General features: G+C 41.4%; 1 protein-coding gene across 13 annotated transcripts in view; it reads right to left on the minus strand.

Moving 5' to 3' along the window:
• LOC123961830 (metabotropic glutamate receptor 8-like) overlaps positions 1-17058 on the minus strand; it is a 151442-nt gene that overhangs the window by 54127 nt on the left and 80257 nt on the right. For all 13 annotated transcript variants that reach the window (XM_046037557.1, XM_046037569.1, XM_046037567.1 and 10 more), the window contains 2 exons: positions 16066-16220; positions 15839-15976 (listed from right to left, as the gene is read on the minus strand). In XM_046037557.1, coding sequence (XP_045893513.1) covers positions 15839-15976; positions 16066-16220 — 293 coding nt within the window. The remainder of the gene's footprint in view (positions 1-15838; positions 15977-16065; positions 16221-17058) is intronic.

Genomic DNA, 17058 nt, shown 5'->3' on the forward strand with positions numbered 1-17058 from the left:
CAAACAGCATGTCGCATGTAAAAATGAGCAGCATATTAGCAGAAAAGTGATATAAATCATCTTAACAGTCTTAACTGTTTTTTTCTTATCAAAAACGAACTTTGAGTCAGATGGAAAAGTCACTGTTTTGCAAGTCACTAGAGAGTTTTAAGCCTTTGCTATTAAGTACATATTCAAGTCCGAAGACAAGGCCAACAAGTTCAAAGTCAAGGCCAACAAATAGTCAAGACCAACAAGAACCAAGCCAAGACCAAGAACTACCATGTCAGAAACCAACAAGTACAGAGTCAGGGGGAAAAAAGTACCAAGTCAAGGAAAACAAATACCGACTCAAGACCAACAAGTACCAAGTCGGGACAAACAAGTACCAAATCAAGACCAACAAATACCGTGTCATGGCCAACAAGTACCGTGTCATGGCCAACAAGTACAGAGTTAGGACAAACAAGTACCAAGTCAAGGCAAACAAATACAAGACTCAAGACCAACAAGTACAGAGTTAGGACAAACAAGTACCAAGTCAAGGCAAACAAATACAAGACTCAAGACCAACAAGTACAATGTTGGGACAAACAAGTACCAAGTCAAGACCAACAAGTACCGTGTCAAGACCAACAAGTACCGTGTCAAGACCAACAAGTACCAAGTCATGGCCAACAAGTACAGAGTCAGGAAAAAAAAGCACCAAGTCAAGGAAAACAAATACCGACTCAAGACCAACAAGTACCAAGTCGGCACAAACGAGAACCAAGTCAAGGCAAACAAATACCGACTCAAGACCAACAAGTACCGTGTCATGGCCAACAAGTACCATGTCATGGCCAACAAGTACCGTGTCATGCCCAACAAGTACCGTGTCATGGCCAACAAGTACAGCGTCAAGGCCAACAAGTACAGAGTCAGGACAAACAAGTACCAAGTCAAGGCCAACAAATACCAGGTCAAGAACAACAAGTATCAAGTCAAGACCAACAAGTACCAAGTTAAGACCAACAAGTACCAAGTCAAGGCCAACAAGTACCAAGTCAAGGTCAACAATTACCAAGTCAAGGCCAACAAGTACCAAGTGAAGACCAACAAGTACTGAGTCAAGGCTAATAAGTACTAAGACAAGACCAACAAGTCAAGACAGGTAAGTCCTGAGTCAAGTCACAATTCAAGACCAACTGGTTTCAAGTCAAGACCAACAAGTACAAAGTCAAGACCAGCAAGTCTCATGTCAAGACCAACAAAATCTGAAACCAATAAGTCAATACAGGTAATTTCTAAGTCAAGTTCCAAGTCAAGATCAAAAGTCCAAAGTCAATGCAGGTAAGCAGTGAGTGTTTAATAAAAATAAAAAAAGCCATTAAACAGCTGGGCAGTCCTTTAAGACTCATTGTTTCAGCTGACTGGTCAAATCTCACGATTGTGACAGAATACAAATACTGATTTGTAGTTTTTAAGGTTGAAAGGTCTGACCAAATCTGTAAGACCACCATCGTGGTATTACATCATGTGTTTTGATAGAGATTCTGTGTATGTAGAGAATGTTTTATTTGCATTTTGAAATGTAGAGTTGGTGATTAAAGGACAAAATGTGCTATTTGTCTAATTGTGGGAGGTAGGTGGTGTGTAGCTGTGTTAAGAGCTTTGATAAAGTATCTTAAGTTTAGGTAAACGCTTGTTAGCAATTGAAAAGAACCAAAAAGAAAAAGAAAGCTGCCCACAGCCACTTTCTCCTCTTCAAAGCAAAGTCTGGCAAAAAAACACACTTTGCAGACCGTTCCTGAGTTCTGCTGAACACTAAACAGCTGCTCGATTTCTGATATGGAGGCAGCTTTTCTCCCTGAGAGATCATTATTGATTCAAACAGTAGAAAGAAAGACACCCCTGTTGACATCACTTCTTCACCTGCTGATGTTTCCAACCAAACAAACTGCAGCACAAAGGTAAAAAAAACATACACAAGAAAACACAAAGAGGCATTCAAATGCAAAACTGGCTTTCATATCTACTCAGTGTATTTCAAGGGAATGTGTATTTCACAGAGGAATACAAAAGGAGGGAACAGAGCTGTAAATAGGTGAGAAAACAATGACACTCTTAACTCAACAAACATATCGTTCAACAAAGCAAAAAGCAGAAGTACAGATCAAATATTTATGTTCTCAGGTGAAACTGTTAGTGGAGGTGGAAGAAATTATCTTTGGAGTGAAAAATAACATTTCCCCTGAATATCACAAACGTTGTGTCCTTCACAACTCTATTCCTGCTGCTGCTGAACAGTTCCACTGCCAAAAAAAGACCTGCGCCTTCTTTTCTGAAAGCAACTGAAATGTTCATTAAAGCCCACAAACAAGCACCTTTGAAAGGACATTCAAAAGAGTTGGTGGCTTGGATGACACACCTCTGAAAAGCCGTCGGAAAATGTGTGATTGGATTGCCCTGAATCAGAAACGCAGGAATTTCTTCTGCCTGAGGATGCTGGGAAAATGAAAATAAGGGTTCATAGGTGTGGACCAATCGCCGGGACACACAAATTCCAGCATGTGCTTTATTGTGAGCATGTAAAATGGTCTCTTCATAAGAACTGTGTTGAAGATGATACTAAAAACAGCTGAAGTGGGGATTAAACACCCAACCTTAAGACTGAGAACTGTGCACTCTACCAACTGAGCTAACCAGGGAGACTGATGATCACACTGAAATTATCCTAACGTACCTGCCCAACATTTGTTGTCTTGAAATCATGAGAAAATTATCCAGTTATCACGGGAAAACATTTTTTTGAAAGGATGGCTGCTTAGGATTTTAGCAGGACTCCAACCAAGGAACAACAAACTTCTATATTTCCACTCAACAGTGGATTGTTTATGAATTGATGGATTTAATCAATTCATTTACTTTTTAAATATAATTATATACTGCATTATGTAACAATAGATTAAAGTAAATGAACATTTGCTGCATTTTGCAGCTTGTATGCGTTTTCAAGATTTAAAAAAATATTTTTCACCAGCAAAAAAGACACCTAGAAAGTTTTAATAATAATAATAATAATGATGGAGACAAGAGGATAAAATGATGATTTCACTTTGGTAACATGATGAGGTGCATGAATATAGATTAGAGGATCACCAAAAGCATGAGTAGATTTTATGTAAATCTATCCAGCAGTTTTAAATATATTTTGCTCTGAAAGTGTTGAACCTCTGACAGCTCGAACCTCAGACTGAAAATTCTCCTTGAAATTTATATATGAGAATAATAAACCTTTGTTTTTGCTTCAAAAGCCCAGAGCGGCACAGGAATCAGGTGTTCATATGACAAAAGTGTATCCATTATCCAAAGAAGCCTCTCTGTTGGCTGCTGATGCTCGCACACAAACAACACTAATTATAGATCACAATCAATGAAAGGCTAACAGAGAATCCATCGTCTGGAGGCTGCAGAGATCAGGGACCACTCAAAACCACAAAGGTTAAGATCTCGACCTTCAGAGACGAAGAGGAGATCGACTGTGAAAAGGATTTTAGTCTAGATTATTTGGCCGACAGCTGCTTTTCGTCTCAGCCGGCTGGAAGGGCGTGTCTCTGTCTGTGTTTGATTGACAGCAGCTGTCAGAATGCCTACATGTCATGGGCAGTGTTGTTAATGGTTTTGAAGGGTAACCAGCTTCAATCTAGACAGGAAAAGATCTCCATCTACACACTTTATTCTACAGTGGCCGACAAGAGCAAACCATGACAATTCAAAAACACCGGAAAGTTCAAAACAAATACAACAAATGAAACGTGTTGCAAAATGAAAAAACTGCAGAAAGCCAGCATAGGAAACATGTGTATGTGGGTGGGACAAGACCGGCTCTCATTCAGCATATCTGTTTGTTCACTTATCAGAGTGCCGACAGTCAAATCTATTTCACTTGAGGAATGCCCTAATAAATAAAACTCCATTCCACGTTTTTGCAGCCTTGACTTCCACACTGCTTCTTCCTCAAATCCATTCCATTTGGCTCATTCATATAAACAGGGTGCGGTTTGCGGGTGGGGTGGGGGGTTGCGTGGGATTTCCCCCTTTCTGGTTTGTATGTCCCTGCCTCTGCTGTATAATTTATCTGCCGTATAAAATGTTTAATAATTTATTCACTACTTACTTATCTAGTGATGCAACGGATCACAAAACTCACCGTTCCGGATTAATCCGTCGTTTTATTTTAAAATGTGCTACTTCGACTCTGATCCAGCTGCTTCTCTCTGTCTGTCTTGCTCAATGTCCCGTCACGTAGCGAACAATAGCCTATCAAACTCGCGAGACATTTGCTCCGGTGAGCAGCAGAGTTGTGTGTTAAAGGGAATTAACATCAAACAACTACAGAAATGATACAAAATTTAAAAAATACAAACGCAACACAAAAACACAGCATATCCAGTCAACACACAGGAAGATCTCCAGGCCTATAGGGGGAGCGCTACGTGGAACAGCTTGATTATCGACATGAGAGAGAGAGACCTGGGGCAAGTTCAGCGCGACAAAATGTAGCAAAATATTTTTTTCAACGGAAACGGTGGTGCCTCTAACACCCTGTTGTGTCCGCAAGCGCTCTGCATTTTCCTGCCTTTAAGTTTGTGTTTACAAACTTGTCGCAGCTGATTGGATAACACCTGAGACACGCCCATCGAACAGAAGAAAACGAGCCCGTTGAGGAACGTTGCACAACGTTGCAAGGAAGCATGTTGCTCAATCCGAAAACGTTTTAAACCTTAAACCTTTATAAAAAAAATTACATTTGGCCTTTGTCTTTATAAAGAGTATCAAATGAAGCTGTTACATGTAGAGCTGGCAGGGAGATCTTCCATTGTGTTGACTGCTGTGTTTTTCTGTTGCATTTGTTTTCAGGATTGGTGTATTTTTGATGTGTTAATTAAGGGCTTTTCAAATTAAAGAACAAATTAATTGATCTTGGGCTAAAAAACACCAATTTAGATTAAGGTGTGTGCTTTAGTCTAACGGAATTGTTGTTGCATAGTGAAAGTCAATTGTGAGGAGAGGATAATGACATTAACATGTGAATGCAGGAAGAGAGAAAATTGATTTTACTGTTCAGGAGGGAGGAGGGGCTGGAGGTGGAGGTTATTGGGGGGTTAGGGGGTCTAATTACAATATTGGATTGCTTTTTAAAAGCAATACACTCTATCTGGTAGGAAATGAGATGGCGGTGGCCGTGAGTGTGGCGGCAGCCGTGCGGCGGACAGCGACATTATCCCTGAGCTGAGGGTGATGGAAGGTCTCCCTCAGACCTCAGGCCACTGTGTCTCATGGATATTTAATTATCCCAATTAATTGCAATTAATGAGCGGGCCATCCCCTGTGCCCCCTGGAGTGATTGTACTGAGCGTGCTCTAATCTATGTCAGCTGTTGAGACGATCCTGAGGCTGCTTCTTCTTCTCTGGTGGAAGCTTTGTAGCTACAGACACGTGCTATGTGGGAGTTTTTAGCAACCCCGCCTCCTAAAAATAGCCTTTATATACATAAAATAAAAAAAGTTTATTTTAAGCAAAACATAATGCCACCTGAATCATATTTTTTTATCAACATAATAATAAACATACCTGGCAGGTCGTAAAATGTTCATACAAAACATTTTTCATTTGTTTTCCTACAATATCTGCCTGTAGCAAGTCAGTGGGATTCTTCATCTGGTGAATACGAAAGTCTGCACTAAATTTCATGGCAATGCATCCAATAGTTGTTGAAATATTTCAGTCTAAACCAAAATGGTGGATTGACTGACCTCCATTGAGCCGCTAACATGGCTAAAAATATCACACAATCACAGATGTGCATGAATCCTTCTTAGAGGAACAGTGGAAATCAACCTGAGCAGCTGTTACACAGGACAGAATCAGTTTCTTGAAAACTTGTGATTGATTAGGTAAAGTTTTTTTTTTTCTTTCTGTCTCTGAAGTAGATCAGTACGACCAAATTGGTCATAAAGATCCTAATTTGAGATGATTTTGCAGGCTGCAGGTCGGAGGCGCTGCAGGACTAGTGCTCTGAGATAAATGTTCACACTGACACTATGGGGAGCTGATGTAATTTGTCATGATTAACGCTTGACACTCAATCAACCCTGAACACACCCACTGCGAATGAACAGTTTGATAATCAATTATGAATCACAAAATTACAGTCCATGTCTGGAAGTAACATGAAATCCAGCTTATCTGCACCTTGTGAAGTAGGGCTGCACAATTAATCTAATCGCTATCCGAATCGCAATCGCGATGCCGTCATATACGATTACATAACCGCAAAACAGGTGCGATTTAAAACAGAAAGTCATGATGCTCTCTTCTGTGTGTGCGCTGCAGTCTGCTCATTATCCCCGCCCACACCGAGCTCTCTCGCATTTCTTTAAAAACAAATAAGCCTACATGCAATCATAACATTTTTTCATAAGCAGTGTGCCAGTAACTTTTAATAAAACAACAACCTACCATAACCCTATGACTCGCTACTGGAGCACCGACAGAAATGCCGGTGCTCCGGTCGCTCTGTGACAGAGACAGAGTGACATTGTCGACAGCTGAGGCAGTAAGACAGAAGAAAGCAGGAAGATAAGGAAGGTTCGAGATTAGCTTGCTGATCATTTAACGTTAGCTGTATCGGTGCCTTGTTGTTAAACATGTTCAACTTTTCACAGAACCGACGAGCTTGTCTGTCACTTTTCATCAACCAACCAATCACAGGCTATATGGGGCGGGACATTAAAAAAAGTCTAATATGCAACAGCACGAGAACAGACGAGTTAGTACTTAGCATTAACAAATTAGAGACCAATATAATTTTTCTTGCACATGGATTAAATAAATAAAAATAACCCACAGAAATGAAACAGCTCTAACTGAAATGATTTTCAACTATTGGTAAAATATTATACTATTAAATGAAATTATAATGAATATAGTAATTAATATTTTATTGTTATAGGCTACTAACAGTATAGTTTTAACTGAGCATTACACTCTTTATTTAATGTTATAATATTATACTAATACACTCTTGTATACTAGTTCCTCCTCCAGGTTGTGGATAGAGTCTCTACAGTGGACTAATGTAGATGTAGCCAGAGTCAATATTTGCTCCTTCTAGCTGCCTCCGTAGGGCAATACACTCCCCTTGTTCAGTTGTACTAGTTATTGTTCTAAATATTGTTTATCGTTTAACTTTGTTCAAGTTGAGAAATACACATTTCAAAATGTCAGTATTTAATGCATTTTCCTTGATAATCAAGCAAGCAGACTCATAGTACCATTTGTTCCATTATAATCGAATTGCAATCGCAAATGGCATTATTATCCACAATAATTGCAAAATGACCTTTTCTACAAATTGTGCAGCCTTATTGTGAAGTTAACAAAATCTTTATTGTTCCTGATATATGAGGATCTGTTTATATCTAGAAAAAAATGGCCAAGAGTGGGGGGTACTTCAGATCTTCATATAAAAACGTTCAGGACACTCACATCAAGGTTTGGCGGTGTGACTCATGTGATTCTCTTGACCCCAGCGGCAGATATATTTCCCTGCAAAGCCTTTTAGGTGGAATTTGTTACCATTGGACAGCAGGCTAATCGTTTCCCTCTAAGCTAAGCTAACCAGCTGCTGGTTGTGGTATGTTAAAGAGAGTGAAGAGCGTCTATTTCAAAATGTCAAACTATTCCTTTAGGTGTATTCCCTGTGATTAAAATAAACATGTTTCATTTCATCAAGGCGTGCAGGTGATGTTCCAGTATAAAATTTATTCGTCCATTTGAATATTTCTGTTGTGTTTCTTGACATGTTTTCTTGAGCTCAACACTGCTTTCTTTATAATCTTTATGTAAATATAAATGACACAACACAGACACACTTAGACACACCCAGCCAGACACAAACTTGCAAACACACACACACACACACACACACACACACACACACACACACACACACACACCTGCAGCCTTCCAGCACGGATTACATTGTAAAGCTCTGAATGATATTGCAACGACACAAACGTCTGCACTTACACACACTCAGGTGGACTTGACCTGCAGACCCAGCTGTTTGATGACTCCACTGCAGCTCCAAAACTTAATCTGGAGCTTCTAACACAATCAGTTGAGAGCTACGTCCTGACAGCAGCAGACTGATCAAAGTCGTCCACTGAGCTGAAGTGAAGACTCGCAGCGATATCAGCAGCTGGGACTGAGCAGCTATTCTCAGAGCCCTGACGCTGTTGTTCTGTTTCACTTCTGTCTGCGCGCTGACCTGTATTTACTAAACACCTTCCATAAATCCTGTTTTGTGTGTCGGACATGTTTGTACAGGATTTGGCCCTCAGCGGCCCCCTGTTCTACAGAGAAAGTCCTGCTGAATCAGGCAGGATTACATCCTGCTGCAGGGTCTCTGTAGTCAGCACCGAGAGACTCAGCAGACAAGAGATGCACGCGATTGAAGAGGAGAAGAAGAATTTGTCAGTTCAAATTAAACCGTTTCTAATTTATATCTGCTCCCAGTTTGCCTTGCCATTGTTATTGTGACATCAAACAAGGTAAGAAGTAGAGGAATCCACGCTTAAGTAATTCTCTGGGACTGATCTGTGCATCTGGATCATCTGGACCTGGACAGAACCAGGCTGGTTAATCTTTAATTCATAATAATAGGTAAATGCGAGGTAAAGTAAATATTTACTTACTACGTTGTTCATGTTACAAAGTAATTTATCAGGAGTTTTTCACTTGCATGTATATGATTGGCCTTCACAACATTTTGCCGGGGAATGTAAAATAAAAAATTCAGAAATTGAATTTCTTTGAATCAATGTAAAATTTACCACCTGGAACCCAGATACATCCACAGTTCTCCAGAGTTCTCATTCATTTGCATTGTGTAGATGCTAGTGAGAAAGGTGTCAAATTACTATTACTTTCAGCCTTAAAGTAACTTTCTATCAAATCCAGTAGATCTTTAAAACTAGAAAATCTAAAATCTTGAGGTCTGTGGCAGAAGGTTCAAGAAAGAACTGCCTTCTTCTCTTCCAGCTGATCTTTACTCACATTGCTCATCTGACACTGATGAATAATCTCCTGTATGTTATGCTGATTACAATCACTTTTTCATATTCAACGTTTCACTCAGCGTGATAGGTAGGTATACCATGTTTGAAAGCGGACAAGAAGTTGGCTTAGGAATTTGGCCTTCTTAAGTTTCCTTAAGAAATACAGTTGTTTCTGAGCTTTCTTCACCAGCGTGGAGATGTGAGACGACCATGTCAGGTTCTCTGTGATGCTGATTCTCAGGAACTTGAAACTATTCACCTGCTCCACCTCAGCTCCACTGATGTAGACAGGAGTGTGTGTCTTTATCTCCTTCTTCCTAAAATCAATGATATGCTCCTTGGTTTTTCTGACGTTGAGCAGTAGGTTGTTCTCTGAGCACCACTCTGCAAGATTATGAATTTCCTCCCAATATGAATTCTCATCGTTGTTTGAAATCTGGCCGATGATGGTGGTGCCATCCACAAACTTCTCAACAGAGTTCTCTTCATGTTGAGGGCTGCAGTTGTGGGAGTACAGCGTGAACAGGAGGGGGCTGAGCACACAGCCCTGGGGGGCTCCCGTGTTGAGCACTAGAGTGGAGAAGGTGAGTCCGTCAATCCGAACTGACTGGGGTCTGTTTGTGAGAAAGTCCAATATCCAATTGCTGGATTTAAACCCGCAGTGCTGAGTTTGCTGATCAGTTCCATGATTGAGTGAATGCTGGATTAATTACCAACCGAGGATGTCAGAGACGCTCTGTGTCGCGAGGTCAAGAGCTCGGGCCCCCAAATGATTACCCCAGCTTGTTAATTGGCTGTCAGCACTGGTCAGGAAATCCAGCTCATGAATACAAATAGAGGAGAGGTCGAGTGTTGGAGCAGCCCAAAGAGACAGACAACAGACCCTGTCAACTCTCCAACGTGGAGAATATCCCGGACAGCCAGAAATAATCATGTCACAGTGGTTACAGGATAATATAATCCCTCTGATTATTTTTGGTCGCTGGAATTAAGATGATGCCTTATTTATATGTTTTCGTCTGTTTTAATATACAAATTTTGTCAACGCAGTCTCACCTGGTCATTGTTCAGCCCTTTTACGAATAGTGGTCACTACAGTGGACAGCTATTCAAAAGCCGTTTACTTGTAAGGCCAGAGGTTATGATAGTCTAGTTCAGCGGTTGGCAAATAAGTCTGGCATCGGGCCAAATTTTTTTCAAGCCATTACATGGTGGGCCACAACAAGTCCAATTATTTCAAATCTTCAAATCTATACTTTTGTGCATGTTTAGCTCAGTCGGTACTTTGTGGGACTCCCATTTGGAAGGTTGTATGATTGATCCCAACTAACTGCGGGTATTTTTTTCTCCCTTGTTAAACAAATTGATTATAAGGACACAATAAAGCATAGCTGCAGTTTGTGAGTGTCCCAGCGTTTGATCCGCATTCATAAACCTATGGATGCTTATTTTCACTTCCCTGAGGAAATTCAGGGGAATCCAATTCTGAGAGGTGTGTCTAGCAAGCCAGAGTTTCAGGAGTGGGACCACACATCAATGACGTCACTCCCGGCTTTCCATAAATACCCACACAATGCACTTCCTCTTCTTTGCTCTCGCATTCCGAAGATGAACCGAGACCAAGCAACATCGTGTCGAGCACGCTACGCTAACATCAAATAACGCTAATTATTACAAGCTACTTACCTCGTAAGTGGATGGAATTATTCGGATGGACTCGCAACATCTTCTACATTCACGTCAGCAAACTGGCAGCACCAGAAGCCGAATTCTCTTCTCCGTCTCCATGCTTGAGGCCCTGCTTTCTACAATCCTAAAGTCAGCCAGGACTTAACTGAGCTAACAGTCATTTCGAGCTAACAGTCATTATCTAGCTACGTCAGATTCGAGCAAACAGTCGTTTTTAAGTTGTTTCAAGTAAAGAGTCATTACCTAGCTAAGTTGTTATCTAACCACGTCGATCTAACCATCTCGCTAAGTCACTTCAAGCAAACGGTCGTCATCTCGCTAAGTCACTTCAAGCAAAACTTGTTTTGAGCCATTGTCTTTTCGAGCTAACACTCCTTTTAAGCTAACTTCGAGCTAACAATCATCTTGAGCCAACAGTCATTTCCTAGCGTAGCTATTTTCCAGTCATTCCAAGCAGTCATTTTCTAGCTAATTCAGTTTGAGCTATAATTGTTTTCCAGTAAACATTCGTTTCTACTTAAGTCATTCAAGTTAACAGTCGTTTCCTAGCTACATCTTTCGAGCAAAACTAGTTTTGAGCTAACAGTAGTTTTGAGCTAACCTCCAGCTTACAGTAGTTTTGAGCAGCATTTCGAGTGAACAATCGTTTTGAGTGAACAATCGTTTTGAGTGAACAATCGTTTCAAGCTAACATCCAGTGAACAGTCGTTTCCATTCATTTTAAATCATGTAGTCCAGCGCTAATGCTGTCTTAAGGGATAGTCATTTTGGTCGTTCAAGCAAACAGTCTTTTCAAAGCAAGTCATTCCAAACAAACGTCAATTTAAACTAAAGTTAGTTTTGAGTGAACGATTGTTTCAAAATTAAGGGGCTTTGGCACAGAGATGCCGCTCACTCCCAGGCATCATTAATCTGACTGCGTCAGTCAGATCGTTACATAGAACCATCCAATTTGTTGTTGGAAACGGTTCGGGTTAGCTTTAGTCGGGTCATTAGGCACCGGGATGCCAAAACCCCTCGCAGCCCACATCCATCAATCTCTGCAGGTCGTTCTAGTCTGGGATTCTGGCACCGGGATGCCAGGATCTCCAGCATCTCATCTTTACCAGTCCAGCAACTACAGCTACAACCTCTGGCACCCAGCTTTCCTCCACTGCCTTAGCAGCACCAAGTTAGTTCCATTTCTAATTTCGATCTTTCCTCTTAACCCATTACGCCGCCATCAGCTTACGTTCAGTAAGTCCAGTCATCTCTGAACCCTTTAAGACCCTCATGAACTCTAGGGAATCCCGGCGCACAACTACGTCAGATCGTCCGAGACCAGTCTAGTAGCTACTCGATTCCGGTTCTACCAGCAGTTCTGCCAAAGTACTCTTTCGCAGGCATTTCTCTCATCCATTACTTCAGTCACTCCTCCAGGATCTGAGCTACCATTCAGCCCACCGCGACGTCAATCCCCAGCATCCGATACAGATCATGCGCTGCTGGTCTTACCAAGCGTACCATCACTACACTTCAGATCTCAAGATCCCAGATCACCCAATGTTCTCTCAAATAACTGGAAGCCTTTTGGGGGTCCATCGTAACTTCCCCACAACGCTTTCGAATGTCTATTCAGCTACTGCAATCATCATACATCTTCTGTTTGTTTATCAATAAATCATTTAATTGTATCTGTTGATTGTGGTCCTTGCTAGTGAAGTGGGGCTACCAAGCAGCGTGTCAGGAGCGGGACCACACATCAGTGACATCACTCCCGGCTTTCCATAAATACCCACACAATGCGCTTCCTCGCTCTCGCATTCCGCACCCCTCCCGCCCACCCCTTTCTCTGTCCGGTCTCTCTCCTCATCTCCTTAGTCTGCATAGGGTTATATGGGGGTCCGTCGTGCCCAGGCGCTATGGCGGATTTCCCTATCGTAGCTTCCCCACAACGCTTTCGAACGTCAGCTACTGCAAGCATCATGCATCTTCTGTTTGTTTATCAATAAATCATTTAATCGTATCTGTTGATTGTGGTCCTTGCTTGTCATAAAGCATTGCTGCACAAAAGGTTCTCGTGCTTATATTTTAAAGGCACAATCACTTAAGAGGAAGTGACTGTGTGAGTAACTGTAGCTGTCATGACTGAGATCTATTTCACAACCAGACGCTATCAATTTATTTACTTTTTATTTTTCTGCCATCAAAGAAATCTGGCCAGGGGCCAGATATTATATATTATTCCTATTGCCAACCACAGGTCTAGTAGCACATCAGCCGGTACAGTGGATGCTAGTGTCATACCATACACTGCCACCCTCTGGTAAGTTGTTGTAAGTGCAACTTAAATTCGTCAAAACCAAGATGGCCGACGTACGATCAGCAACACTGAGCAGCTCAGGTAAATCTGGCCACTCCTTCAATTATAGGAGAAAAAATGAATGAATTATAAAAATTAAATTCTGATTTTATTTTTCATGACATAATTCATGCATGAAAGGGCTAATCAAGCCCTGAACACAAGCATCATTCTAAAACCATGAGTATTATTCCACTGCCATAACAGTGCCCACTCTTCTGGTTTCAGTCTTTCCACCAATTGTTGGAAATTGGCTGCAGGAATTTGCGCCCATTCAGCCAAAAGTGAGTCTAACTCTGTGTTCCAGTCGGCATTATGTTAATAAAACTGCTTTTTCCCTCCATGATGTAGTTGCTATGTTGACAAGATGAAATTGTAATGAAAAGTGATGTATGTGTAAGTGATGTTATGTGACAAAATTGAACAAATGGAGTATTAAGGTAGGACTGATTTGAAAAGGTACAGCAAGAGTCAGAATCACAATATTTACGATTAAATCAAATTAGATCAAAATCAAATCATTTGGCCCTAATTTGAGGGACAGTCAGGTTTTTTCAGTGAGCATGTTGCTCTGGTCTGCTCTGCATCATGCCACACAGAATTGACAAGAAAAAGTGGTTGAATGCTGGTGGGAACCAGGAACAACCCGATGAGCAGAGGGTACACCTGAGGGTGGTACCTTGTGTTGTACCAGGCAGGGATCACTCCTGGTTGTGTTGTGTATGACAACCAGACCAACATCACCACAGGTCAGAAAATGCAATAGTTCTTCTAAAAACTTTTTGAAATTTGAAAGTAACACATCTTCTGGAACTTTGTGGATAACAAAGTAAATAAAAGCTGATTCACCAGGTTTGGTTTGTTGGCTGCTGCACCTTCACTGTCAGAGATAATTTATCTACATTGCTGCTGAATGTGCTGATTTTTACAGAATTATTCCCAAAAACCAAACACAAAACTGTTCCCGAAGAAAAACTCCGGAGCTGCAACGACCAATCACACGGCTCCACTTTATAACAAAGGTTTACAGGATTATTTTATCATGCTGTCTCAGAGTGACACCTCATTCCTTTTGAAATAATAAAGCACATGGATCTGATCATATGCGGCTGACAGATGTATCTATCAGCCGCTCATCTTCATTGTCTTCACACAGAGAAGAAAGAGAGCGCAGAGATCGAAGGTTTACAGGTGCTGCAACAACAACTACTTATTTCCATTACTTTCAACCTGTTTGTCGGAACTATGAGCTTTGGATCTGAATAAAACTACCCACCTCTGTCTGACATTTGCATACTTTCCTTCTGTATTGAAATAATTGTGGAGGCCTAGGTTGCAAGAATAAACACACAACAAGATCAAAGCAATATGATGCAAAATATGATTTAAAACTATGATTTATGAGAGGCTGCTGGGTTGATCAAGTCCAGTGTAGAAATGTAATGTACATTTACTCCAATACTGTTTTTAAAGGTTCAGTGTGTAAGTTTTAGTGGAATCTAGTGCCAACCATCTAGTTTCAACCAGCGGCTTCATGTGCTCCTTTCATGGTCTCATTTCCCAAGTTGTGAAGTCGTTCTTCTGACTTCAGTGTGTCTTCATGTCAGAATGTGGAATCAACATGGTCGCTACTACAAAGACGTGTTGGATTAGCATTGTCAGATCGTATAAACAACACAATGATAACAACCATATTACAAATGACATGTTTGCAAAATATGTATATGCAATACATGATTTTCCACAAATCAAAGTTCTGTTTACACTTTACTTCTCTTTTTGTAATAAAGATTTAAGGAGGAAAAAAATGGCACGCTCTGTCGGCTCTTTTGCTAATTAATACGTGTGGTACTCCATCCATCCATCCATCCATCCATCCATCCATCATAAACCAGTCAACTACTACTACTACTACTACCGCTATTGTTAGATGATCTTCTTCTTCTTTATACGTATTCAACATAGTCATAAAAAGCTCTCTGTAGAGCCGTTTATCCTTTAGGCTACTGTAGAAACATGGCGGCGCAACATCCATGTAAGGGGACCCGCGGTGTATACTGATAGAAATGGCTCATTCTAAGGAAATAAAAACATAACAGTTCATTATGTAAGGTCTTTATACATTTACATTTATTCATTTAGCTGACGCTTTTATCCAAAGCAACTTGCAATTGCCATATATGTCAGAGGTCGCACGCCTCTGGAGCAACTAGGGGTTAAATGTCTTGCTCAGGGACACACTGGCGGATGGGTCATAGTGGGGGATTGAACCCAGGTCTCTCACACCAAAGGATTGTGTCTTATCCACTGCCCCATCACCACTCCTATATACCACTGAAAACATAGTTATGGTTATTATATTGCATTTCTGTCAATCAAAAACTGGGACTGTTTCTCTGACCCACAGAAGCTCAGAAAGTAGATGGTAGAGAAAGCGAGGAGCTAGAGAAGGAAGGGAGGAGGTATAGAAAGGAAGGAGGAGATAAAGAAGGAAAAGAAGCAATAGAGAGAGAAAAGAAGAGATAAAAAAAGAAAATAGGAGACAGAGAAGTGAAAAACAAAGTAGAGACGGAAAAAAGGAAATAGAGGTAGGAAGGAGGAGATCAAGAAAGAAAAGAAATTGAGAAAGGGAAAGGAGGATGTAAAAAAAGGAAAAGAGGAGATAGAGAAAGGAAGGAGGAGGGAAACCTTTGACCTCTGTGTTTCCACCTGTCTTTCCTACCTGTACATTTTTTGGGGCTGCCGGGTCTCTTGCCGTGCATCCCCAGCTTGCAGACGAAGTTCTCCTCCCAGAACTCAGCGAACCAGACGTTCCTGCGGTTGTTGGACAGGGAGCGGCTCCTGAAGTAACGGTCAAACGCTGTGGAAAGAAGGAAAGCGTTATTAAACTGATGATCGCTTCAGAACTGTGGCGAGGTTTGTAACACGACATGCTGTTTCCTGCCTCACCGTCCACGGACGCCCTCTTGGGGAGGATGGTGATGGCGCCCTCGGCCACCTGCTCCTGCTGGACCACTGGAGAGATCTTGGAGCCCCAGCTGTCAGAGCCCACCCACAGGAAGTGACCTGTCAGGTTGTTGCGTTTCGCTGCATCCAGGATTCGCCTTCAGGGTCACAGGTGAGACAGTCGATATAGCCAATGAGAAAGAGATGATAATCAGTTCTCACTTCCTCCTTTTTGTTCATTTGTTATGAAACAAGAGTCTAAAGCAAGGCTGGTGGCTTTATTTAATAAAAAAAATAAAATTTATTCAGTTGATACTCAGACTAGACTTAAAATGGTCACTGTGTCAGATTAGGCATCCACTATGCATTGGGGTAGGGTGCTGAGTACGGGGGGGGGGGCTGACACTTCTTTTCTCTGTGAGAAGAAAGAATTTAAAAGGTTGCGTGGCGCTGCGGAGAGCCCCCAGCTGCAGTCAGTGCAGTGCCAGAGGGCACGATCATGAACCGTTCACAGCGCGTCGGCTGTACTAACAACACAACCTGTACCAGAGAGGGAGTGGACAGGGCCAGGCAGTGATCGTTCCCTCTGGCTGGATGAAGTCTGACACTCCTAATTTTATGCAAGATCCGTGATGATAGAGAAATATAGAAATTACTGGAAATAATGCATGCTGTCAATATTTTAGAGACCCCCCAAAATATCACAAATCATGCTTTTAGGGGAGCTGGTGTCTTATTATTTCCCCCTGGTTCCCGCATAGATCGCAACTACTGACACAAATTCAGCACGTCTTGCAATTTTGACCAATCACCACAACTCTTCCGCAAATTTGACCTATCATCGCCATTTCCCGCAAAACGTTGTCATATGTCAGCTTGTCACGTCCTCGTTTACCAGTTAGCTGCAGCAAACGTGTGATACCAACATCTCACATTTGCCGAAAAAATAGCAGCAAATGACCGTGAAAAAACAGTGTCCAGATCTTCATTACCGAA

Source organism: Micropterus dolomieu, linkage group LG22 (assembly GCF_021292245.1).
Source record: "Micropterus dolomieu isolate WLL.071019.BEF.003 ecotype Adirondacks linkage group LG22, ASM2129224v1, whole genome shotgun sequence".
NCBI classification, from domain to species: Eukaryota; Metazoa; Chordata; class Actinopteri; order Centrarchiformes; family Centrarchidae; genus Micropterus; species Micropterus dolomieu.